Source organism: Nothoprocta perdicaria, unplaced genomic scaffold (assembly GCF_003342845.1).
Source record: "Nothoprocta perdicaria isolate Ctin4 unplaced genomic scaffold, notPer1 scaffold_146, whole genome shotgun sequence".
Lineage (NCBI taxonomy): Eukaryota > Metazoa > Chordata > Aves > Tinamiformes > Tinamidae > Nothoprocta > Nothoprocta perdicaria.
Window position 1 is genome coordinate 1,207,997 of NW_020454605.1, and position 24,506 is coordinate 1,232,502.

A 24,506-nucleotide genomic window follows, 5' to 3' on the forward strand; every position below is an offset into this window, starting at 1 on the left:
CCATGCTGGCAGGAACATCCTTCAATATGGCCCATTCTACAATATTTACATGTTTTACTTCATTTTCATCTGCTCATACAACTGCCTCATAGGTTTTGCCCAGCACCCTCCCACTGTGTGGAAAAACCTAAAGATCTTCCAGCAAGGAAAGGGTTTTGGAGTTGTTGTTTTAGCTTGCTGATCCCCAAGGAGCTCCTTTCTGGTGTTGCTTTTTCTTTAACAATGCGTTTCGCTAGACATTGCTGTCCTGGTTTTGATTTTCAACGCTGCCAAGAGCTGCCCGACGATGCCCGCGCTCTTTTCTGACCACACGTTTAGGCATTACGCCTACCTGCGCGACAGCCTCTCTCACCTGGTCCCCGCCTTAAGAGTGAGCTGATCCCCTTCTGTTTGTGCTTCACCGCTGTGTTACTGCCAACACTGCAACGTTTTGAGGATAAAGGGGGTTGTTTTTTTCCACCCCCAGCCATGAAGGGAGGGGATATTGAGTTGTATGTTATGTAAGAAAAATCACATGCTAAATCTCTATTGTGAGAGGTGTGGAGCTTCTAGAGAGGGTCCAGCGGAGAGCGACAAAGATGATTAAGGGACTGGAACATCTCTTGCATGAAGAAAGACTAAGTGAGCGGGGCCTGTTTAGCCTGGAGAAGGGAAGGCTGAGAAGGGAACTAGTCAATATGTCTAAGTACCTGAAGGGAGAATGTAGGGAGGAAGGGGCCAAGTTATTCTCAGTGGTGGCCAGTGACAGGACAAGGGACAATGGGTATAAGTTGCAATACAGGAAGTTCCATCTCCATATGAGGAAGAACTTCTTTACTGTGAGGGTGACAGAGCCCTGGAACAGGCTGCCCAGGGAGGTTGTGGAGTCTCCTTCTCTGGGGATCTTCCAAACCCACCTGGCTGCCACCCTGTGCCCCATCCTCGGGGTGTCCCTGCTGCAACCAGGGGTTGCACTAGGTGATCTGTAGAGGTCCCTTCCAACCTCAACCGTTCTGTGACTCAGTGAAATTGTTACAATATGGAGTTTCTTTTGAAGAGCTGTCAGATGAGAGTAACAGGGAGCTTGCTGGTTAGGAGGGAGCACTGGAGGGCTGGATTCCTGGGAACTTGCTGGCAGAGGGGGGAAGGGAAGTTTAGCCTATGCAAATCTTGCTAATATTTGACTTACATCCTCCTTACCTGGTTTACTCATGAGTAAGAAATGTCCCTGCCACTTTGGAGCACGTTTTTCCTGTGTGAAAGTGAAGGTGGTGCTGATGTTGGCCATAAGCCTTACTACGGCTCATAAAACGAGCCACACACTGTGTGGTCTTGACTTTACCATCTCATAGTTTGTAGATTAGAAAGATGTTCCTCTCCTGAAATTTAAACTGTAGATGTGTGTCCAGAAGGTGGTTATAAAACAGTGCAGATGGAGACATGAGAGCCTTGATAAAGGTGTGAATCTGAAAAAGAAATTGAGAAATCTACCCCTACCAAGCGAGGCAGTGTTTTGGAGCGGTTTTACTTGTGTTGAACTCTTTCCTGCATGTGTTTCTTTTGCTTAGTTGCCGGGTAGAAAGCTGGTGTCCTCCCCTGTCTCTCCCAGCATTACCCCAAATGAGGATCCTTGCCAGCAGTTCCTGCATCAGAGCCTGGAGAGGGTTTACAACCTTCAGCACCTCGACCCGCAGGGCGTCCAGGAGCTGCTGGAATTCACCATCCGGTAAGGCCGCCTCTGCGTGAAAACGGGTTAAAATTCCCAGTTTCTTCAAAGAAGCTGCTCTGATTCTGAGTGCAAGGAGTTTACTTTGCTGCTGAGCACCTAATCTGAACCTCCTGACAGAAGTTGTGACTCAAAAAGGAATCGTGACAGGTTTAAAATAAAACCAGGGTCTCAGCTACACCAAAAGATCAGGGTGTATTTGAAGGGAAGATCTTTTCCAAGCTTGGTCATGTTAAGGGTGCTCTTGCACTGTTCGCCTGGGATTAAACATGCCCTCATTTTTTTAGGATGACAGCTTTGGATCCTTATTGTGGTTGTATTATTTGAAATGCACATGCTTTTTATTTAATTTAGTTTATTTTATTTATTTTACTTACTGCTGCTTGCAGTTGATACAGGATGGCTTCTGAATGCACATCTTGTGTCGCCTTTTCCATTTCACCTGTGCACTGGTTTACACAAGCAGAACACTTGCAAAGGATCCTTTCCATGTGATTTTTCTGTTTGATAGAAAAAAAAATACATAGTTTGAGTCAGAAAAAAATGTAAAATGCTGTCTTTGGATCCAAAATGTGAATAAAGAATTCCCAACAACTTTATTTTTTTTCACAAAAATATGCTTTTTCTCTATATTACCTTTAGACTCACTTGCTTTCTGAAAAGCTCTCTGTGAAAAGCTAATCACTTTCTCAACTGTTTAGAAGCTATTGGGCACCAGACTGTCTTAAAACATTTAGGATATTGAATGTTTTAAACAAAACTAAACATTTTAAACAGTCTTTTGGCAGAATCTCCAAAGTCTCATAAACTCGATAAAACAGAAACTTCACAAACTGTTTCCTTTTTTGAGTATGCCAAAGAGCATAATATAGATGGCCACAAGCATTGCTTACATGCCGTAATGGACCTAATAGAAATAATTTTTACGCTTTTTGGTGCGGGGACCTTTTCTTTTCCTTGCTGGGGTCACCCCTGAGGAACTGCATTAAACCAACTGCTAATTCACAGACAGTGGCATGGATTGTTTGAGTGTCTCGTCTGTCAGCAAAATTCAGGTTTGGCAGAGCCCAAGCTTTGGGATTGCTTCATAAATATGGGGGCATTAGAGCTAAAATAAGAGAACAGTCAGCTGGAGAAAAAAAATATTCATTTTAATTTTGTTTTTTATAGTAGTAGGAGACATGGAAGTAGACAGTTTTAGTATGTTTCTGGAGCACAGAAAAATGTGTTGAACCGGCCTTATCCAACCTGCTTTAAGTACAGAATGGAAAATAAGTTGTCCTAATTTCTTTTAAGGCCTCTGTGGTCAGTGACACGAAGCTTTTGGGGTTTGATTGGCTGACGTTTTTCTGGAGGATAAAACCTGCTGCTGTGCGGTACGATTATCAGTTCAGTGGATGTAAAGAAGCTAATTTAAAAACTGCAGCTATAGCTCAGATGTGCCTGGTTGCATGAGCCCAGCGTGGTGGAAACAATCTTTCGTAGCCAATGTGAGGAGTTAATTTCCCAGCAGAGCAGCACAAACGGGTCGTCAGCTGCTGCAGAAATTTGAAGTTCACTCTGGAACTGCTCCACTCGATGGCTCCCCCAGGGCTGCGGAGTTGTGTGGGTTGACAGACTTGTGGCTTCCACTGCTGGGCTCCTGACAGCCCCCAGGAGCAAGAGAGATGCTGCAGAGTCCCCAGGTGCAAATTGTTTTGTGCTGCCTTGTTTTTATTTGGCTTCTGGTGCTGGGAGGATAAGCAGAAGGAAGTTGCAGGAGGAGCTGGTTGATTCAACACTGCTGTTGCTGCACTGTGGTGCATTCAGATTAGAATTTGTGCTGTCTGTTTTCAAGTTTCTCTTTTTTTCTTCCCACTTGCTTCAGGGACCTTCAGAGGCTTGGGGAGCTGCAGTCAGAATTGGCGGGGATGGCAGATTTCACCGCAACTTACCTTCAGTGTCAGCTGCTCCTCATCAAGGTTGGGTTTCTTCTGCTTTTGGGGGGCTGTTGGTCTGAAATGCCCGCAGCCCCTTACAGCCTGGCCTGTCCGGATGTTCGTGCTGAAAACTGATTTACAACCACAGTGCAGGTTTCCTGATGTTGTAACCTGCTTTGCTGCTGTGGCGAATTATTTGTGCAGTAACTTCGCAAATGAATGCACCATTGCGGAGGGCTGCTCTGTAGAGCTTGTGCTGGTTCATGGATGCTTTGCCAGTGCAGAGCTTGTAAATCTATTTTCTGACAGATATGTACAGCCCTGACATGTTCCATCCACTGTATATTAGCTGATGAGCTGATTATTTTGATAAAATAGCAGCATCTGCTTTCAAAGTCAGCTTCTTGCTGTAGGCAGGAAGTCAAATTTCTTGCTTTACTACTTGAGCTTTAAATTGGCAATAGTACTGGGGATAGTATTTGAGTTAATTTGCTGGTGTTCTTTAGGTGTTTGAATGACACATATATATATATATAAAATACACACACATGAATTCACTAACACACAAAGCATGAATTCACTAACCAGTTTCCAGAAGGTGCCCAACAAAAGCTTTATCATATAAAACCAGGAATGTATGTCAGTTTCTTTGCTACATGTGTGGTTGCCAGATGGAATATCTTACAGCAGCCCTCAAATGCTTAGAATACATTTACAACCCGGAGAGGATATTTGGATGAGTGGTGTTGCAGCTTGGAACAATAGCAGCTAAATCTGCACGTTTTACCAAAGCAGAACGTGTTCCTCCTGCAGAAACCAGCACTGGGATTGAGCTTTCCTCCAGGTATTGCCTGGGGGGAAGCAATTCACATGAGCTGAAAGGATGTGATATTCTGCATTTCTCTGTGGTTTTGTTCTGTAGGCCCTGCAGGAGAAGCTGTGGAACGTGGCAGCTCCGCTCTACCTGAAACAAAATGTGTTGGCATCTGCTGCAGCGAAACAGGTGAGGCTGAAGCTGCTGAGCCTCCGTGGAGGCGAGAGCTGACACCCTTTCTTACCATGCAGGAATACAGTCCTCCTGATTTTCCTCAATTTCAGCCTGCTCTAGTCAATCCTGGTTTACCAAAGCGGAGTAAATTGAACGTGAGATAACACTAATATTAGTTTGGACCTCTGCAGGACTTCATAGCTGCTGAGTGTGTTCTGGGTTGCTTGAATACTGTTTTTTTGCTTTTAGGAAAATGGTAGGTTATAGAGTGAGATGTACATTTGGAGTCAGACCTCTTGGTATAACGTGTCACCTTGTAGCACGTCAGCTTTTTGAGGTACCTGAACACTCACGGGAAGCTACCACAGCAAGCAAGTCTGCTAAGCCAGACTTGTTCTTTGCCTTAGTCAAGCCTGAGACTTGTTCTAGGTCAGTTCGCTGATCTGCAGTTCAATGTCCCTGAGGATATCACTCAAAGGTGGGATGTCACTCAAATATGCAGTGGATCCTGTGTGTTAAATTACAGTATTTTCAGTTATGTATTGGGGACAGATATAAAGTACATAAAGGAAGGTTTGTAATGACTGGGAAAATGCCAAGGTCTTGCCCATCTTCCAAAGGGTAAAAGATCCAGGGAACTACAGGCTGGTTGGCCAAACCTCAGCCCTGAGAAGGTTGTGAGTATCCATCTCTTGAGAAGCTGTTCAAGTGGTTGGCAGCAGCCAAAATGAATTAACCAAGGACAAATCACCTCTCAACAACCTCGTTGCTCTCTCTGAGGAGGTGACTGCAGCTGTGGCCGAGGGGAGGGCTTTGGATGTTGTAACCAGTTGTGGTAACCACTGGAGGTCCCTTCCAACCTGAATTTTCCTATGGTTTTGTTTGCTCTAAATGATTGGATCCTGGAAAAAGCAAAGCTGAACCCTAGGAAAAAAAGTGAAGGAGAAAGAAAGCTAATTTAAAAAAAAAAAATGGCAGCAAACCAAGGGTAAAGGCAAGTCCGTGTATCTGCTGGGAGGCAATATTGACATTTTGAGTCTCCAGTTAATTAAAACGTAATAAGAGGCAGCTGTTGCTGTGGATCAAAACCCTGTGTGCTGCAGACGGCTCTCCCCAGGGACCAGTACAAACAAAAACCTATTGGCTTCTTAAATCTTCTCTAATTGAACTGTCTTTCTTGGGTGCCCTTCTGAGCTGCTTGTGCATCCCCTGGGAAGCTGCTCTCTGTTGTGATGGTGAATGCAGATCAGTGTAAGGTGCAGGAATCTTTCCTGCTTAGTAACTTACCAGTTCTTGGGTTCAGTTTGGTTGTAGAGAAGCCAATTACACTCATTTCAGTACTTCTGCCTGCTTAAACCCATCTATTCTGCAGGTACAACGTTACAGTACCAGAAATTGCAATTTTTTAACTAATTTTAATTTTTTAAACTTTTAACTGTGTGTCTAAAAATAACTTAAAATGATGCTTGTCTTGTGATGCTGTAGCTGAAGGTGGGAACTACGAGAAGTGTTTCTGAGTGTACAGGTGTTTCCAAAAGCCTTAGGACAAATGTAGCTCTAAAATGCAAACCTGAGCAGGACCAGTGGGGCTGCGGTGTTGCACTGGGACGTAGTGGGATTTTGCGGTCACGTTTGTCGCACAGATTAACGGCGTCACGTGGCTTTTGTCCCCTGTGGTGTCTGGCAGATCCTGGAAGAAACTTATAAAATGGAGTTCATGTACAGCGGCGTGGAGGGCAGGCAGGTGGTCATTATCCACCACATGAGACTGCAGGCGAAGGCGCTGCAGCTTATAGTGACTGCACGGACCACCAGAGGGTAAGGACGACGTGGTGAGAGGGGAGGATTTTCGTAGGGTTAACAATAAAGTTGGCTTCCTGAAGCTTTTTTTGTTTGTTTTTTTTTCATTCTTAAGAAAAAGGTAACTTAGATGCATAGAACAGCAATGGTTTTTAGGGGGACTTGGTGGGAGGGAGATTCCCATCCCCTTAGATGGGAATGCATCCATTCTGCTGGTTTTGGTTCAGTTCTTTCTTTTGAGGATGCCCCTCTGGCCTTGTGTTGTCTTTAAGACCAGGTAGTTTTTGTAAGCTTGAACTGGATTCCTAAGTGCTTACAGGTACAGAGCCAGATTTCCTCACTGGAAAATAAATAACTAAGGGAAAGTTTTCTTTGCTGCAGAGCCGAACCCCTTTTTGGGATGTGTGAGAAGTTCTTGCAGGAAGTAGATTCTTTTCAAAGGTGAGAAATTCTGTTGCATTTTTACTTTCTGCTTTAAATCTTTACTTGATGTAAAATGTTTTTAAAAGCTGGTGGGGATTCTCTATATGTCCTCCATACATGCCAGACACGACTTTCAGAAGCACGTAATTCAGAAACGAGGCCTCCGTACCTCCTCATGGGATGCTAAGAGCAGCCCATTTATGCTGAAGACCCTTTTAGCTCTTGCTCTTCAGTGTTTGTGTTGGATTTCCCTGTAGTTAAAGCAGTTGTCAGGTACATGTAGAGCATTTGGAGGTGCCACGTGGTCTCTCATTCACTTCACACAAAGTTGAATGAGCCATCTGCGTGCCCGGGGTGGGAATCCTCTCACCCGGTTGTAGCTGTTTGAGACATTATAGATATTCTAGACATTATAGCCCACTGCTTACGAAGCAGACGCCTGGGCTCCCACTTACTGTGAAGAGAGAGGTGCTGCTTTCATCTTGTCCTAGTCTAGATGCCTAAAATAGGTCAGGTTAGTGAGACATGAGTTTTTTTGGATGGACTTGAAAGGAAAACCAGACAACCTGCCCAGACGTAGACATCCGGAGCTGGCTGAGCAGAATTGCATCTCCAGTTATTCATAAAACGTAAGTCTCAGCATTAGTCAAAATCATTGTTATCTCAGGTGAGGTCTGTGTGCATCAGAAGGGGAATCCACATGCAGAACTGATGGCAACAGAATACTAAAAAAAATACTTATTTGTTAGTTTTGAAACTGAAATTGAAGACTGTTTTACAAAGTCATTCTGTATCTAATTCTATGATTATAACTAAATATAACCTGACTGGGAATCACCAGACTGTTGAAAAAAAAGTTGGGGTAAGCATTTGATTTCCATGAATATATTCTTAACACTTGCAGGTGTTTCATCTCGGAGCTCCCACATATGCAAGGCAGCTTTGTCGATAAGTTGCTGGACTTAATGCCCAGACTTGTGACCTCCAAACCCTCGGAAGTGGTCAAGATCCTTCAAACAACGCTACGACAAAGCACCTTCCTCCACCTTCCTCTTCCAGAGCAGGTCAGTGTAATGTGAAGAAGTAAAATGCAACGTTCTTAGAAACCAGTAGACCACGTTTCATTGTGGTGATTGGTCGCAAGGGTTATTTCACAGAGTCACAGAACGGTAGAGGTTGGAAGGGACCACTAGCGATCATCTAGTCCAAATGGACACCTCAGGGACACCTAACGCAGGGGCACAGGGTGGCATCCAGGCAGATTTAGAAGATCTTCAGAGAAGGAGACTCCACAACCTCCCTGGGCAGCCTGTTCCAGGGCTCTGACACCCTCACAGCAAAGAAGTTCTTTGTCATATGGAGATGGAACTTCCTGTGGTTCAACTTGGACCCATTGTCCCTTGTCCTGTCACTGGCCACCACTGAGAAGAGCTTGGCCCCTTCCTCCCTACATTCTCCCCTTCAGTATTTGTACCTGTTCATCAGATTCCCCTCTCAACCTCCTCTAGGCTAAACAGGCCCAGCTCGCTCAGTCTTTCCTCACACAAGAGATGTTCCAGTCCCTTGATCATCTTGGTTGCTCTCCACTTGACCCTCTCTAGAAGCTGCACATCCCTCTTGTACTGGGGAGCCCAGAACTAGCTTTATAGAATCTCCAGACCTGTTAGTCTGGAGTGAAAACAGAGATTTAATAATTCCTGACTTCCTGGCCGTATCTAAAATGACCCAAAGTTATTTCACATTATGGTCTCTAAGAACAGTAATGGTTTGTTGACTTTTTTTTCTGTCACTAATTTCTGCAAATCACTTTGCCCCAATAGCTCCATAGAGCCACTGCAACTATCATCRAGCCCACTGGCGAATCTGACAACCCCCTGAGGTTTACGTCGGGCTTGGTGGTGGCGCTGGATGTTGATGCAACCCTGGAACATGTTCAGGATCCCCAGGGAACTGTTAAAGTGCAGGTAAGGAGTCACCCGGCATGAATGCAAGCAGGATTGGATCCCAGAGGCGTTGGCGTAAGGATGTCAGTTCTTCTCAATGGCAAATAATTGTGCACTTCATTTGTAGCCATGTTGGGTTTCTGTAATTTAAGACTCATGCAGAAACTGGCTTGTGTTTAGTGCACACCTTATGAACACCAGCATGCAAAAATGCTGCTGAAAATCTGGCTTGTTTAATGGCGAGGAGGGGAGAAAAAGAGCTGTTCTGAAACACAGAAATATCTAGGTGTTCGATTCTCTGTATTTAAAACTTAGCTTTCTTCCTGCTGTTGAACCACTTGTTTAAAACCTAGCTAAGTAGGTGGGTGTAGTAGGATATTAAGGAAAATCCATGACATGATAAATCAAAAACCCTGCTTGGAGTAGAGAGGAAGAAGCTGATGCCAGCTTCTGAATTTGGTCAGAAGGCAGAGCGGAACCGTGCAGGTCTGCAAATCCCCGTGCAGCTCTCAGTTGTTGCTTTTTTCCCCCTCCCCATAGGTCTTGTACCCAGACGGACAAGCACAGCTAATCCATCCGAAACCAGCTGACTTCCGAAATCCTGGTCCCGGGAGGCACCGGCTGATCACGCAGGTTTACCTCTCGCACACGGCATGGACAGGTGAGGTCACTGATGCAAACGAGTGCGTTTGGAGGTGCTCGCACCTCCAGAGGTGGGTTTGGAGACAGAGAAGTGCCTGGCTTGGTCCTTTGGCACAAAAGATGCCCCATCCATGGGGGCAGTGGCCTCTGTGTGAGGGTGATGAGTTGTGGGAGGCAGGTCTGCACCCTCGGTTAAGAGTACAGATGAACTGAGTCACTGTAATTCATTGCTGTAGTTGTGACGGGTGTTGGAGCGTGGCAGGGAACCTTTGGAACTGTGTGTGCTCAACGGTGTCATTTCACCGCTCAGTAAAAATTCACCTTTTTACGCCCTAAAAACCCTCCTCTTTGTCTCTGGTGAAATATGTGACTGTGACGTCCACGTTCAGTTGTAGCTGACATTCACGCCTTGTACGGAAGGGCTTCGGTATTTGGCTTGTGGGTTTTTGGAAAGAATCAAAGAAGGTGTTTTTCAGACCTCCCTTTCTCCTGTGTGCTTTTAATCCTTTTGCATTTATTCAAATGCTTTTTTTTAATGCAGTTTATTTTATGGTTAATAGGATTCCGTGGTTTAATTTTTAGTCAATTTTTTTACACTGCAGTATTCTTTTGACTTAGCCGTTTTTCTCCAGCACTTCCACAGCACATTCATTCACCCCACTTGCTTTGTTTTGCTTTGGAGAAGGAAAAACCAGCATTGTTTCTAAGACTGGAAGTGTCTGGATTTAAAGGTTGATCCTGTGCCAGAGGGAGCAGAATCAAGTGCTTATTTCTGTTTCTGCAGCATTTGCTTCAAGGGCATTTTCAGTTTGCTCCCAAGCCATTCTGTTTTGGAATCTTCCCCGGTCATTATTTTAATTAATTAGCTTTGACACTGGAACTTACGAATGTAACATGTGGCGATGATACCAAGCTGGCCGCTCCTCAGAGAATAGTCAGAATTCAAAGTGATGTTGGCAAAGCAGAGAAGTTGCCTGAGTTCAAGAAAATTCCTCATTGATGCTCAGTGAAAAGGTGTGTGTAGCAAGGGGACTGTCCTAACGAAACAGGTGGGATAAGGGATAAATGTGGAGTGGAGGTGACAGCAGTTACTGCAGTTTGGGGAACTGCATCTTAAAACTTAAGTAGATAAACTGGAAGGAGCCTAGAGGAGCACACTGAGAATGAGGGGTTTTGGCTATGTTGACTGAAGGAAAAGCTAAAGCCATTTCATATTTTTCAGTCTACAAGGGAAATTTTGACTCTGTGTGACTCAAAGTCATATTAGAAAGAAAAACTTGTTTTCATCATGGCACTGAGAGAACAAAATCAGTCTGTGCACACTATGGAATTAGGAGTATCAGGAATATCTGCCTAACTGCTGAGATGGAAAAGCAAGGAAAAAGGCTGTCTTGAAATGTAAAACAAAACAAAACCAAAACCCTTTTTTTTTTACATTTCAAGGGTTAGGGCTAGGTTCTCTTCAACAGAAGAGAATCTTGAAGTAATTTTCTGGTTTGAGAGTCTTGATCAGACTCTATCTAGATTTTACTTCATTTTTGCAATAAAGTTAGGGAACTAAATTAGGCCTGCTACCTTTGATAATTATTTTTGAGATTTGCTAATTTATCCTAGGAGTCTTTTTTTTTTTTTTTTTTTTTTTAAGCTGAGACTAAGAATAGGAGAGAAACAAACAAAAAGATGGTGCTTAATGGCACTGTACTGAGTGTAATGACAAAATTAAAGTTTCAAAATTAAGGTTTTTTTTTTTTTTCAAGACATCTTTGGGATTCTGATCTTACAAACCTAGAATGGCTCTCTGTTTAACCCTGAATAAATAAAATCTTGACCAATTTTGAATTCTCCCAGATTCTTTCAGTCAGTATTGCTTATTTGCTCTGTGATGACCATTGTGATTGGATTCTTCTGTTTTCCCTCTTCAGAGCCGTGTCAGATTGAGGTGAGGTTACTGCTGGCCTACAATTCCAATAGGAGCAAGGCTGCTAAAATGCCCAAATCCACCTGGAGCGACAGCATGGAGGCTCTCCCGCCATCCGAAAACGGCATCGAGGGAACCATTCCCTTTAGCAAACCCGTCAAAGTTTATATCATGCCCAAACCTGCCAGGCGGTGAAGTCAGTCACGGAAAGACACTTATACGACTGTTGGGTTACAGGAAAACCATTTGTTTCCCAAGGTAGAGAACCAAACCAGCAGTGTTAAACTTGCACAAAGAAAGAGGAAAACAAGAAAATACAGCTACTGAAGAACAATTGGCTGTCTCTATTATGATGGAGAAAGGTCAGCACAAGTTACTGGGCTGGTTCACAATTTCAAGGACCTGCGGACGTTTCTGTATTGAATCAACAAAATCAAGGCAATTCTCAGCCAGCACTTCAGTAACTCTTACACTGGGACAGATACCTGTTTTCACCTATGAAAAACTTCTTTTCAAGGCTTTTAGGTTTCTTGTCTGAGGTATTTGCTGTGTAAAAACTTAGGAACTTAAATCCATGTTATTTTATAATACTCTGAAACTAAGTTAAGTTTTTTTTTTTTTTTTTTTTTTTCCTCCCTGAAATGGAGCCCTGCATCCTTGTCTTTTACTTGTAATTCCCCTTAACTATTTAATTATGCCTTTGGGAGCAGTGAGATGGAATGACACAGGTAGAGAAAATACCAGCCTTGTTCCATTAAGTTTGACAGAATCTGTTCCTGTATGTTGATCTTTTTCTTGGACCAATCATGCTGAGATTAGAAAGTCTGATTAGTTTTTCCTTTCTGGAGCAGTTTGGGCAGTTGAAACCTTTCTAATGTGCTTGAAGTAGCTGAGCACACTCAGTGAAGCAGCAGCAAGGGAAGTTGTCCGTGTTTCCTGATGCAGGTGAGCGAAGGGAAGCGCTTTCCTACCAGGATGGATTCAGCTGAGGACTGAAATAACTGGTCCTGTAGAACATGTGTGGCTCCTTCTCACACTGCTCCCTGTTCCCGGAGGGCTTGCCAGAAATGTGAAGCTTTGGTCTTCCTTTTGAGAGGTATCTGTTAATCACTCCCTTCTACAGACTGGGTTTCAATAAACCAAGGAACCTCCCGTGTTTCTCAGCAATCCTTCGAGAGGATTTTTCCAGGCATGCTTCAGGTGTGGAACTTCCTAGCACAGCAGCCAGATGTTACCTGTGTTTTATTGAATTAACTGCCAGAGGAAAAAATAAAAAGTGTATTTCTAGCAGGTAATCAAAATAGTGAAGAAATACCTTCAAAGATAATTGAAATCAAAATAATTATGCAGAAGTCCTTATATGCCTTCCTATAATGCAATTGGAAAACTCCTTTAGCCTGGTTCTTTTTGCTGTAAGCATGAACACATAGACCCCAGTGGGTCTGTCCTCTTAAGACTTTTAAAATTTCTTTAATGCTGATGTGCTGTCAGCCAAAGGCTGACTCTATAACCATTCAGTTGCTTTGGATATTAATGTATTAAAGATTCGTACTTTTACAACCTTTGTTTTGTATTTTGATGCTAGATGTGGCTTTTTTTTTTCATTTATGGTATCAAAATCTTGGGTTTTTTTGTCTTCTTTTAAGCACCAGGACAAATCCTGCTATTTTGCTTCCCTATGCTGTGTTTGAACTGCTTGCGTACAACCCGCAAGGTGAAGATCCCTTTTGTGTATTGTCACCATTGAAAATGTCTAAAATCCCCTGAAAAATTAAAGCCAGTAAGAATTTTTCCAGCCTTATCATAGAGTGGCTTCTCTTCTTAATCTTTTAATTTTTTTCTCAAATATTGCCTATTCAGATGACTAATTCATTGTAATTTTGGCCAAACTGAAGGAAATGTTCTGTAACACTCTTTATGATCTTAAAATTCAATGATGAATGCTATTTTTTCTGCTATTTTTTCTCCTTCCAAGATTCAAATTTGCCTTTGTTTTTCCTGCTATGTAGATAAGCAGACTTGTAAACATCTCTTATATGTGATGCTGCTTTCTGCTTGCTATATTTTACCTTATTTTTATTGAATGATGCATTCTTCTGAGTTTTCTTTTTCTATCTGCGTTCTGTTATTTTCACTGCTAAGTAGTACTTTTCACATCACATTTTCACATGCAGGAAATCAAAAAGATAATTTGTAAGTTAAATAATGTGAGGTTTTATGTAAAAGTCTGTGTGCCAACATTTCTTCTCCATCCAGTTTTGAGATATTTAGGATTTTCTGGAAATTCTGCAGTTCGTATAAAGATGTAATTCAGATTTTTTTTCATCTCTTTTCAAGGAGAAACATAGGACTTCAGATCACGATCATCCAAATGCTGCCAGATTCTGCTAGATCCTTTCTGTCACGCAGCATGAGATTTGTTGTAGCCCACTGCTATAGTGAGGCAAGGGCTGGTAAGGTGCTGAAAACTTTAAGGACAGTTGATCCCCAGCCTCTGGTGCCTTTTCCCTCTCTGTTGGCTGCAGTGTCAAGAATTTGGCAGAGAGAGAAGATTTTTCATTATGGAAGTGCACAGAGATGTAGCTTAATGGTTTGAAAGTGTGTTTTGTTTTACTTTTCAGGTTTAATTACTCATGGCAACTCTGAGGGGAGGGGAAGCATTTCCCTCTATGCTTTTAATTTCAAATTCATAACTGGACTGCTTCAGATGAACAGATCCAGTTCTTAGAACTTTGAAACTAAATAATGCAACTGTCAAGAACAGTTAAAACTGTGAATGAGGTTATTTGGGACAAATTGAAGCCATTAATTCAAGTCTATTCTGCTTGGAAAGGTAGAAAAATTAAATAGGCAGATACTCTAATTGCAAGAGATACAAACAAAAAGTCTTATTTGGAAGGAAAAAGAACATTAGGGTCCAAAATGAAACACATCCAGAGCCTGAGCTGTATCTCACAGGTGTGGATTTCTTTGGATCTTGTCTCAGGGGTTGTCCCAGTTTTCTAAATTATGGCCCAGACAAAGAATCAATATTTTTCATCCTTTTCACTCGGCTGTTCCAGTCTGTTTTTTTTGTAGTGTGCACAAAGAATTGGGGACAGGGCTGTTTCTATTTTACCGTTTCATTCTGCAATATCGATGAGACTTCAGAAATGAGACTTTAAAGGCAGAGCACTGCGGGGCTTTGCAGAAGTGATGTCTGATGTCCTTAAAAATGCTGGTCATGTTGCAGTCAGTCGAGCTGTTCAGGGTCTGCCTCTGCTCGCTGCCAGCTCACAGGGGCTGCTCCGTGGAGATAAGCGCCGGGGCCTGCGCCGCTCCGGCACTGGAATCGTCTTGGCGCCGAGCCCAGAAGTGGCTTCATTTTAATAAGCGTGTCAGGGTGGGAGTTCACGGCCTACGGGGAGGTTAGTTTTCATGGTGGGAGGCAGAGAAGTGGTGGATGTGGAAAAGCTTTCTGCATAAACTGCACTGCCATGATTCAAGCTTGAAGATTTTAATTAAATATATATATATATATATATAAATGTGTGTGTATTTATGGTATGAGGTGAAAACAGCACTGTAACAGAGCAGTTTTGATGAGTGGGTCCCAGCTCTTTCAACGATGTAGCAAGGCAGCTTCAGGCATGGAGAAGGAAACCTGGATTTCAGTGAGTGGAACAGGCTCTTTTGTGGCAAGGACAAAGCTGACTCTGGAACCTGTGACAAAGGTGGTGATGGAAACTGGGACTGAAGAGACTTACAGCACATTAGCTCCTTGTTGACACTGAACCTCTGTACTGAGGGTAGCAGGAGGCAGTTTACCCTTGAAAGAGAAAAATCCATTTTTTTTGCACTCTCCACTTCCCCATTTTTGAAATGGAGTCTTCCGTATCCTGCTAGTTGCCAAATAAAAGGCACAATTAGAAGGTTGCAGCATAAAAAAAAAGTGTAAGGTACCTCTAACAGTACCTGACAGAGCAGTTTTACATAAGCTTTTGCCTTAAATGTAGCCACACTATTACAAAGTGTTACTGTAATTAAAAGATAAGAACTCACATTGCTGAGTACTCGCTTTGCTTTCACAACAAACTGTATTTTAAGAAGTAAGAGGTTTTTAAAGCTTAACAGCACAAACAAACACAGGAAAAAAAAGAACGTGTCATTTTGCAAAATGTTATTCTTGGTTCTTGGGAAAATCGGTCTCATACTGACGCAAGCCTCTGCACTAGCACTTTGGATTGCTCCAAGAGCCTCCAGGCTTTTAGTTATCTCTCTGCCTTGGCTAATATAAATGGACTTGATCAAAAACTACTAGTGAGCCTGGTGAAAAGGAACCTACAATAAGTAACTTAAAACGTGTCATATTAGCAGGCTGCAGCAAGCAGAAGAAACAGTACAAACAGCAGCAATGGTAAAAACATGAGAAACTTCTAAAATCCTCAGTGTAGTAATATAGTTGTTGGCACAGTGTTTAATTGATCATCATTACCTGGTGATTGAATATCCAATGACCATTCCCAGCTTGCCTGCAGCATTGTAATAGCAGCAATTTAGGTGTGACAAATTTCCTACTGGCCGACATTTTATATTGCAGTCTGTTTGCTTTAAAAAGCTACAGCCTTTTAAATTGAAACACATTCTACGCTTTAATATTCACAATTAATAGGAAAATTCCTTACAGTCCACATTTTATGTTTATACCACATAAGCTTTTTTTTCCTTTTAAGGTTCAATGTAGAATTTCAAAGTGCCTAGTTGCATGATATTTTTGATTCATCACAAAGAAGCTGATCTACATCCTTAATATCCTGAAATGAAATTGGCAATAGGAGGCAGAGTTCGAACTTTTAAAGCTTATATACAGTGACTAATGACAAGAGTACTGCTTTATTTAGTAATGCTTATATTTTACTCCATTTCGTCATTCACTCGCCAAGTATGTAATAGCTGTATTCCAGTGTTTAACAATGTAGTTATGGCCTATTTCCCAATAGAAATATTCACAACCTAAGCTTTAATTTAGCAGAACAGGTGAAAAAATAAGTAACCAAAATATGAGCCATCTTTAGAAAGGTCAAAATCAAGAGCGTATGGATACATTCTGCATCTGAATGATTTTTCTTCATAAATCAACTCCATTTGTGAGCATCGGTTTAAATCCTGAACTGCTGAATTATCCTTACCTTTTAGCCTTTCAGCCTACGTTAACGCCCTAGCACTTTGCACTTAAGTCTGTACTATTGACTGTAACTTGATTCAGTCGGAAAGTACATTCATGCCTTGGAAGAGGTCAGGGAAGGCCTTAGTGCTAACTAAGGTTTCAACATGTTGAATGGAAGATTCCTCCCACTTTGACACCTTGAACAGCCAGAGCGTTGTACTCTTCTACAGCCTTCTCTGTTTGCAAGACCACCACATCAATCCCGTTTTTTTTGAGATAATCCACAGTGGATGATGGTACCTAAGGGGAGGAAAGGAGAAGGGAAGAGTATTAGAATCTTTTCCCCATAGTCTGTATGGCCTGAAGAAAAATAAGTTACTGAAAATATTTGCTAGCAGATGCCCTAAAGATACACATAGTAACCAAACCGGTAATATGCTAGGAAATTTTTAAGATTAAGATGATTTTTTTCTGTTCAATAGAGAACTTTATATACACGTACTTCTCATTTATCCTTAGTAGTGTTACACATGGCCCCTTTTTTTTAAGGCAGAAACACAATTTGACCAACAAATACTGAATATAAGTACAGTGTTATTCAGAGCATCAAAAAGCTACAGCATTGCTTCTTTTGGTGATGAGCACTTTTGAGCTTTCTGCAGCTAGTTTATCTGCTGAAATGGCACTGCCAACAATAGTAACAAAAATGCCTAATTAACACAATATGTACAAGAGACTAAATAGCTAGTTAATAATGTGGCTGGGCAAGGGGTTAAGGACAACTCTAAAAATTTCTCTGTTATATTTTGCTCCCACAGCAGAATCTAAACCTGTTACTATACATCACTGCTACTAATATATAGGAGCTTGAAATATTTTACTTCAAGGAAGATAGTTGCTAAGGGCAGGAGCTCAGATGTGTCAACTTGGTCTTCTAAGTTTTTTTCTTAGATGGGCATCCCAGTGGACTTCACCCCCACACCCTCCCTCGTCCCGTATACATGAAAAGGAGGAAAACCAAATAGTTCTAGTTTATGTTTTATCAGAAAATAACCCACCTGCAAAGCCTCACTCATGCCACGACCAATCACCATGGTTTTAACACCCTTCTTGACAACTTCTTCAAGGTCAGCTGGCTGCACTCCTGGAGAATGCTAAGTGTCAGGAGGAGAAAATACTAGACTTTGTACTGAAAGCATAAACCAGGAAAGATTCAGCTATATTCTGAAACAGTACATAGTTTAACAGATTAAAATAGCTAAACCCAAAGGTAAAACAACCCTCTTTCCCTTATGACCCTTATGTCCCACATGACAATATTGGTAATTTCAAAAGGTATATATGGTTATATACAGATGAAGAATGATAGTTAATTGATTGAATCTATAAATACACCTATAATGTTCACCTAAAATACTGTGTTACACTAACTCTCCATTCCTCCTACTTGAACTTTGTGTATCTCTATATGGCTAGAAGTAAGATATAAGACAATTTTTGATTAAGTTTGGCCCCTCTTCAACTTACAACTGTTCTTTTTTTATGTGTGTATCTTAAATTCTATAAATTATTTTTTCTTCTTTCTGTCTCTCTCACAGGATTTTAAGTGGACCGAGAGTAATTTTTTGCTCCAGGGAGATAATTGTGGACTTCTAAAGAAAGATATTTTTATGGAGATGCTCATAAATCTAGATTCCCTATCCTTACTCTTTCAGAAAAGTACTACGTTCCTTGCATTAAGGTGAAAGCACCAGCTTAATAATTAGGTGTAGGAAGGATAAAATTGACCTAAAGCAGGATCTTTAAAAGTGGCATATCTAATGGAAAACCTAAATAGACGGGGTTTGATTCCTGATGATGCAAAAAGTGTGCTAGAAAACCCACCTCTCTGAAGAGTACAACCCTCTTCTGGTTTTCCTTTAACCTACACTTACCTGTCTCTTAGCTGAAAGACTCCCATAAGGACTTTTATGAACTTAAAATTTTCAAATGATGTGACTGAACATCAAAATGTGATTGAGCTGGGAACTATTTGGGAACTTTTCAACTATTATATCTGTTCTGCTTCTCCAGTCACATGGATATATAAACTCAGAGAATGATATTGCTAAAAATTTGATTTTCTCTTGTCAAGCAAGCATAAAAAAACACCCTGCCCTTCAAAATGCCAAGTAGTAGAAATTCCAGTTTCATAATCAAGCTATTCATATGCAGAGCAAGATAAGGTTACATTATGGCTATCTTTCTCTTTGCAAAGAATAGATATCTTTGCATCAAAGCTTTACCTTTTTCTATGTACTATATATACATTATAAGTTGCACACTAAAAGCTTAAAAATGTCACCAGAAAATTATATAAAAAGTTCTTAAATACAAGGCTCTTCAGTTGTGCTGAATGAATTCCATAGAGCTCAGGACCCAGCTGCGTGGATCCAGCTGCAGACTGCTGGGCATGCAGGTCTTTTCCACTTTAACCTTTGCTTATAAACTTTTTCTGTAAACAATACAGCTATGTATATATGTACAAGTGCAAGACCTATTACGGGAAGAATTATTGATACAAATCTCCCTAGAACCAACAGAGATGCTTCTAAATCTGGAAAATCAGTAAGTAGTTTTACATGGTTATGAAAGCATGTACAGATGGAGTTTACAGAACACAAAACCTGTGAGGACAAGCACTTAGAGGGTGGCTACAGAGACAAGATACTGCGTGCTTAGTCATTCTGCGAGTTTTCCATGAAAAGTCTGAAAAAGTTTGCTACTAGCATCACAACACTGTTTGAGGGCTCTAAGGTAAATATGATAGTGGTCCAACCTGTGCAGCTGTCTGTGAAGACTGGTGGCAATAGCTGCTACTCCCTGTCACCCATATGAAGTAGCGTCTGCAGCCCCTTGACCTCTTTGCACATGTACTTCTTAGACATTCTCCATTTCTTCCCAGGAAAAGTCTAATGGTTAGAAAGAAGCAACAGGCAGCCTGCTGAGCATTGGTTGCAACTGCAGTAACCGTTACATGGACCATTCTCTCAGTCCAGTTTAAAATTGAAGGGAAAATTAAACTGCAAACTTACATTAGTTCCCGTTTCTCGCCAATCCCAGGTTCGGCTTCCTCCCGGCCACACTTTGCAGTCCTTATATGTTGTAGGACAGCCTTTCACCTTCATCTGACCCCATGAAAGGGAAGCAATTTCAGGGGAAGACATCTTGAAGTTGAATCAAGGTCTGGAAGTAAAGGATATTTAATACATAATATCAGGATAACATATGTAGCACATAATTAAAAACTTTTTGTCCCAAGGAGCTTGGAAGGAAAAGCTATTATAGACAATTTCTACATGATTTTATGATCACAGAATTGAATTGAGGATTCATTAATTTGAGATGGTGAATGAGGTTAAAAAGCAAACAAACACATTATTAGTTTACTAGCTATAGTTCAAAGCTCAAAACAGACTGAAGTGAAAACAAGAAGACAGCTAAACATCAGACTGTAACAGATTTTTCATTTGTACACTTTTCTCAATAAAGGCAGCATTGAATAGAAAAGCCATCCACAAAGCAACAGTCCTGCTACTGCAGACCAATCTTCAGAGACCTAGAAGGCTCAAGCCTTCTTTCCCAAGGTAGAATCAACTATAACCGTCATTCCCTATACACTTCAAGCCTCCCTAGGTAATTTTTTGGTGCATTTAAGCTCCCAAATAATGTCTTTTCTAAACTCAAAGCTAAATCTTCATTTTTTTCCCTTTAAAAACATTGTTTTTAATGCTTTCTACTATAGATGACAACTTAATCTTGATCTTTCATTTACCTGAGCACTTATCCCTTCTTAGTCTTTTTTTTTTCCCCATTTAGATTCAATAAACTTCAGTACTCTTCAGCCTGTCAATTATGTTTTCTGAATCTCTGCATATTTCCTTAGTTTCTCCCTGAAAGCCAGCATATGGCTCCATCTTTCTAGATGTCTTTTGCCTATAGCTAGACAAATCACCGCAGCTGAGACTTTATCAGTGCTGCATAAAGACTATTTTTGGTTTTTTGCTATTGGGCACAGCCATTTTTTATATCTGCTATCGCAATCATAGCTGAGCATCAAAAGAAAGGGGCAGTGCCCTAGAAGCAACTACTTGACAGTACCATGAAGACACCCATGCTCTTTACAGTACATCAAGCTACTGTAATATGTTTCTGGCACCAAATTGCAACATATTAGTCACACAGTGATACTTTAGAAATGTTTCAGACTAGCTTGACAGCAAATTAACAGAGCAATGACCTCTCTGCCCTTCCAGTTCAGGGTAAGGCAGAAATGTAAGGATGGTCTGAAGTCAACACATTAAAAATATAAAAGGTTGGTTGCATCTGTAATTGAAAGAGAGCTCTGCTCACTGCTGTTCCAAACAAACAAATAAACAAGTAAATGGAAAATCCTTCCAGACAGCTAGATTCTCTCTCTTGTTTTTTGTTGTTGTGATTTTAAACTGTTCAAATCACCAGGAAAATCTATCTTAGGTACCCTGATGCTACCGATTAGGCTAATAGCCCCCTCCAAAGAGCAACCTTTGGATAAACAGACTTTCAATCCTCCTAGAAGAGCTGCAATCTCCTTCCTTACAGGAATCTACAAAGTATGACCAGATAGCTTATGTTCTTCTCTGGTTGCCAGGAATGAATGCAAGAATACTGCTTCAGTTGTTGCATGACGTAAAAATGGAATTCCTATGGATGCAGCAAAAGAACGAGGCTGCCAGAGCTGATACTTCCATACAATAAAGGGGCAATTTTCTTGCTGGATCCTTTCTGAAGTCCATGCTGTGGGTGCTCTGCCAAGCAGCAGTGAATGAATTTGCCTAGAGTCATCTGTCCTGGATATACTGGGCTCATATTAATATTCTTAAGTGCCTTCTTTTTGTTGTTTTTGTGTTTTCTTTTCCAGAAGATGTCTGCTGAGGTAAGATTATAATAGAAGAAGTAACACTAATCCCAATGGAATGGAGATTATCCATCAACCAAAGTGTAAAGGTAGAGCCAACTGCCCAGAAGTTAGCTCTGAAGATAGGTTTTTTTGGGTTTTTTTTTTTTATGTTTGTTCTAGTCTTGTAACGAGACAGCAAAACACTTCAGTTAGAAGATCTGGAGGTTAGACAAAAGGAAATTAACAATAAAATAATTAGAAATTATTTCTATTATGAATGATTATTATGATTATTATTAGAATTTCCTAGTCAAAATAGTATTTAAAGTTTGGCACTGTGCAAAAGAGAAGTGCAAATTGCAAAAAGGTTAGCAAACATAGAGACTCCATTACATCTTTTTCCAACCACATCAAAATACAGAATTATCTGAAAATAAGATACAAAATTCAAAATAAATAATAACAAATGTTTATAATCTAAAAACAGTTTCCTATAATAATGCCAGGGAATATTAGTAAGGTCAAGTCATTATTTGAATTAATGACAATACCTAAAATGTAAGTGAATAAGAATTATCTTTTTAAAAAGGACTTTGGACAATCTTTATGGAGGCCATGATCTGATCACTAACATGAAAGGATTAGAAAAATTTCTCCAACAAACAAGTCATTCCTAAATTCTTCACTGTGACACTGGCTGAAAGGTACAGTGTCAGTCAAGATCAAAAGAGACAAGGAACTATAAGGCTCACAAACATGATCAAAAGTAGCAATTTCTGAGAATGGCGGTAGCTCAACCATGAAGAGGAGAAATGCTGAGGAATCTATAGGCAAAGCTACAAGAATTTAAAATCCTTTGGAATACAAGAAACCGGAGAGCCTACAAGGAAACAATCCTTACATTTATAGGAGAACAATATATCAAAAGAAAGAAATGAGATAGTATCTAAAGATGACAAGAAAAAAAACTAGCAGACAACTGAGAATTAAGCCAAAGAAAATCGAAAATTAAGCATAAATTGTCAACAACAGAGTGGATTTTAAAATTTCTGGCATGCCTTATTTCCATGAAGTTAACTTTGCTTCTGAGCAGTGACCATCAGCAGCAACTTGGCCTGAAGAAAATGGGGAATAGCAGTAACGTGCCACAGAAAAATGTAGTAAGACAGCACAGAAATAAAAAGTGTTTCATAAAATTAATGTTATCCTATGATCAAAGAAGATGAAAGCAAACAGATTAAATTGGCATACATAAAGTTTTCAACAGAAGCAATTCCTGTAACTTTTTCAAAGATCATTTTCCAAAATTGACTGTGAGCACCATGGTAAGTGACAGCGTGCAATTTCCCAGCAGTTAGCATAACTGCAGAAACAATACTTAAGTTAGGAGAACAAACTCGGGTCATTTTTAAACTAACCAGCAATAAAAGCATTAACGAGAACAGACTAGGTTAAAATGAATGGGGTAGGGAGGAGATGGATATAAACTGCAAAAGAGAACAAACTCAGTAACCCGATTTTGCTGTGACAGCGCGAGGTGACAGCGGGTGTCCCCTCTCTTCAGGGAAAAAGGCGGAGAAAAGCAGCGTGAAAACGAGACGGAGACCGGGGAGCAAAGGGCAAAGATCCGAGCGACGCAGGAGCAGGGCAGGGTGAAGGGGGGCGCGCGGGGAACGCAGAGGAGCGAGGCGGGAGGGTGATTTACGAGCAGGGTGTCACAGGCGAGCGCCCGAAACCCGACGGGCCGCAGCAGCTGAGCAGCGGCCTCGTCCCCCCCGCCGCTAGCTCTCCGGTGAGGCGGGCGGCCCTGTCAGCGGGGAACCCTGCGCCTCCCGCCGCGGCGGGGACCTGCTGGGCGACGAGCGCGACCTGAGCCGACCCGCTGCGACCGTGAGAACGGCTGCGACCGTTAGGACCGTTGCGACCGTTAGAGCCGTTACGCACCTACCGCCTCACGCGCGACCCCCACGCGTCACCTCAGCCGCTCCCCGCGGGCGGGGCGGCGCCGCCGCGCCCTCATTGGCCAGCCCTCCCCTCCGGCTCCGCCCCGCCGCCGCAGTGCGATTGGAGGAGACGCGGTGCCGGCGCTCGGCCCGGCCGCTCTGATTGGCGCCGCGGGCGCTCGCCCCGCCCCGCGCCGTCTCCAGGCGCGCCGCCTTGTTTTCATTCCCGTGTCACGCGAGGCGCGGCGCGCTGGGCTCGCGCCGCTCCAGCAGCCGCCCTCCCCCCGCGGTGCATTATGGGATAGTGGTGCCGCCGCGCCGGGTCCCCGAGCGCGGCTCGCCAGCGCCCCCCCCTCCCTCCATCTCCTCCCCCCGCCCCGGCTCCTTCTCCATCCTCAGGTCCAAGATGGCGGCGGCGGCTCCTCCGGCTCCATCGCCGCCTCCCTCCGGCCCCTGCTGCCCGGGCTCGTGGCCCAACTTCGCCGTCGTCTGCTCCTTCCTCGAGCGCTACGGGGCCTTGCTGGACCTGCCCGAGCTGCCCTTCCCCGAGCTGGAGCGCGTCCTGCAGCCGCCGCAGGAGCCCGCGGAACAGGGTGAGCGGCCCGGCTGCCTTTCCCAACCCCCCCCCCCCTTCCCTATCCCTTCTCCCACCGTTTTGGCGAGGCAACAAGGGGGGACACACGGCGTGTGGGGGGGAACCGGGGCTGTTTTCCCCCCCCCCCCCGCCTCCTCCCAGCCCCCGGGGGGTGGAGCGCGCTGAGGGAGAGGAGGGGCCTGGGATTCCCGGAGAGCAGCTCCGGCGGCCGAGGGACCCCCCCCGGCCCCAGCCCCCCCGGAGGTTTTAGGGGGAGAGGCTCTTTTTGTGTGCGGGGGGGCAGGGCCTGGGAGGCGGCCTCCCTCCGCCGATGAAGGGGGGGGGGGGGCTTGTCCTTCCCCCCCCCCTTTTGGGTTCTGCTTTGCCCCCCCACTGGCACGGGTGGGGTTTCTGCGGGAGGAGAAAATGAGCTTAAAAGGCTGCTTTTTGGTTAATCAGGACTGCTTTTTGTTAGTCGTAGCTGCTTTTTGTTAATCGGGCTAACCCTGGCGGCCGCTCTCCTTCAGCGCCATTGGGGGGGGGGTTTGCTCAGCTAACACTTCCTCCCCCCCCTCCACCCCCCATAT

The 24,506-nt window shown here is 42.8% G+C and overlaps 3 protein-coding genes across 4 annotated transcripts in view; 2 read left to right on the forward strand and 1 right to left on the reverse strand.

Moving 5' to 3' along the window:
* Nucleotides 1–12,881, forward strand: part of INTS4 (integrator complex subunit 4) — a 29,440-nt gene extending 16,559 nt beyond the window's left edge. The window contains exons 14-23 of the mRNA XM_026034538.1: nucleotides 237–370; nucleotides 1,548–1,705; nucleotides 3,573–3,666; nucleotides 4,547–4,627; nucleotides 6,300–6,430; nucleotides 6,794–6,853; nucleotides 7,740–7,899; nucleotides 8,656–8,799; nucleotides 9,319–9,439; nucleotides 11,343–12,881. Of these exons, the coding sequence (XP_025890323.1) occupies nucleotides 237–370; nucleotides 1,548–1,705; nucleotides 3,573–3,666; nucleotides 4,547–4,627; nucleotides 6,300–6,430; nucleotides 6,794–6,853; nucleotides 7,740–7,899; nucleotides 8,656–8,799; nucleotides 9,319–9,439; nucleotides 11,343–11,533 (1,274 nt within the window). The 3' untranslated portion in view covers nucleotides 11,534–12,881. The remainder of the gene's footprint in view (nucleotides 1–236; nucleotides 371–1,547; nucleotides 1,706–3,572; nucleotides 3,667–4,546; nucleotides 4,628–6,299; nucleotides 6,431–6,793; nucleotides 6,854–7,739; nucleotides 7,900–8,655; nucleotides 8,800–9,318; nucleotides 9,440–11,342) is intronic.
* A 2,822-nt stretch (nucleotides 12,882–15,703) lies between these two features.
* Nucleotides 15,704–23,372, reverse strand: AAMDC (adipogenesis associated Mth938 domain containing). 2 transcript variants are annotated; one of them, XM_026034524.1, is made up of 4 exons: nucleotides 23,347–23,372; nucleotides 19,559–19,709; nucleotides 17,543–17,638; nucleotides 15,704–16,784 (listed from the first exon to the last, which is right to left on the reverse strand). In XM_026034524.1, exons 2-4 carry the CDS (start codon nucleotides 19,688–19,690, stop codon nucleotides 16,644–16,646), a joined length of 369 nt encoding a protein of 122 aa, XP_025890309.1. In that variant the 5' UTR covers nucleotides 19,691–19,709; nucleotides 23,347–23,372; the 3' UTR covers nucleotides 15,704–16,643. The 2 variants fall into 2 exon arrangements, with proteins under 2 accessions (XP_025890309.1, XP_025890310.1); XM_026034525.1 differs by lacking the exon at nucleotides 23,347–23,372 and having other exon boundaries at nucleotides 19,559–19,723.
* Nucleotides 23,373–23,741: 369 nt separating this feature from the next.
* The window catches only part of RSF1 (remodeling and spacing factor 1), a 48,814-nt gene continuing 48,049 nt past the window's right edge, over nucleotides 23,742–24,506 (forward strand). The window contains exon 1 of the mRNA XM_026034522.1: nucleotides 23,742–23,938. Coding sequence (XP_025890307.1) covers nucleotides 23,752–23,938 — 187 coding nt within the window. The 5' untranslated portion in view covers nucleotides 23,742–23,751. The remainder of the gene's footprint in view (nucleotides 23,939–24,506) is intronic.

What these genes read in the sequence shown, in the direction of transcription:
- AAMDC (XM_026034524.1), bottom strand. Translation starts at nt 19,690, where the DNA reads ATGTCTTCCCCTGAAATTGCTTCCCTTTCATGGGGTCAGATGAAGGTG. An exon ending in GGCGAGAAACGGGAACTAAT is followed by an intron (nt 17,639 to 19,558) that starts GTAAGTTTGCAG and finishes CCTGACACTTAG; the next exon opens with CATTCTCCAGGAGTGCAGCC. An exon ending in GCATGAGTGAGGCTTTGCAG is followed by an intron (nt 16,785 to 17,542) that starts GTGGGTTATTTT and finishes TCCTCCCCTTAG; the next exon opens with GTACCATCATCCACTGTGGA.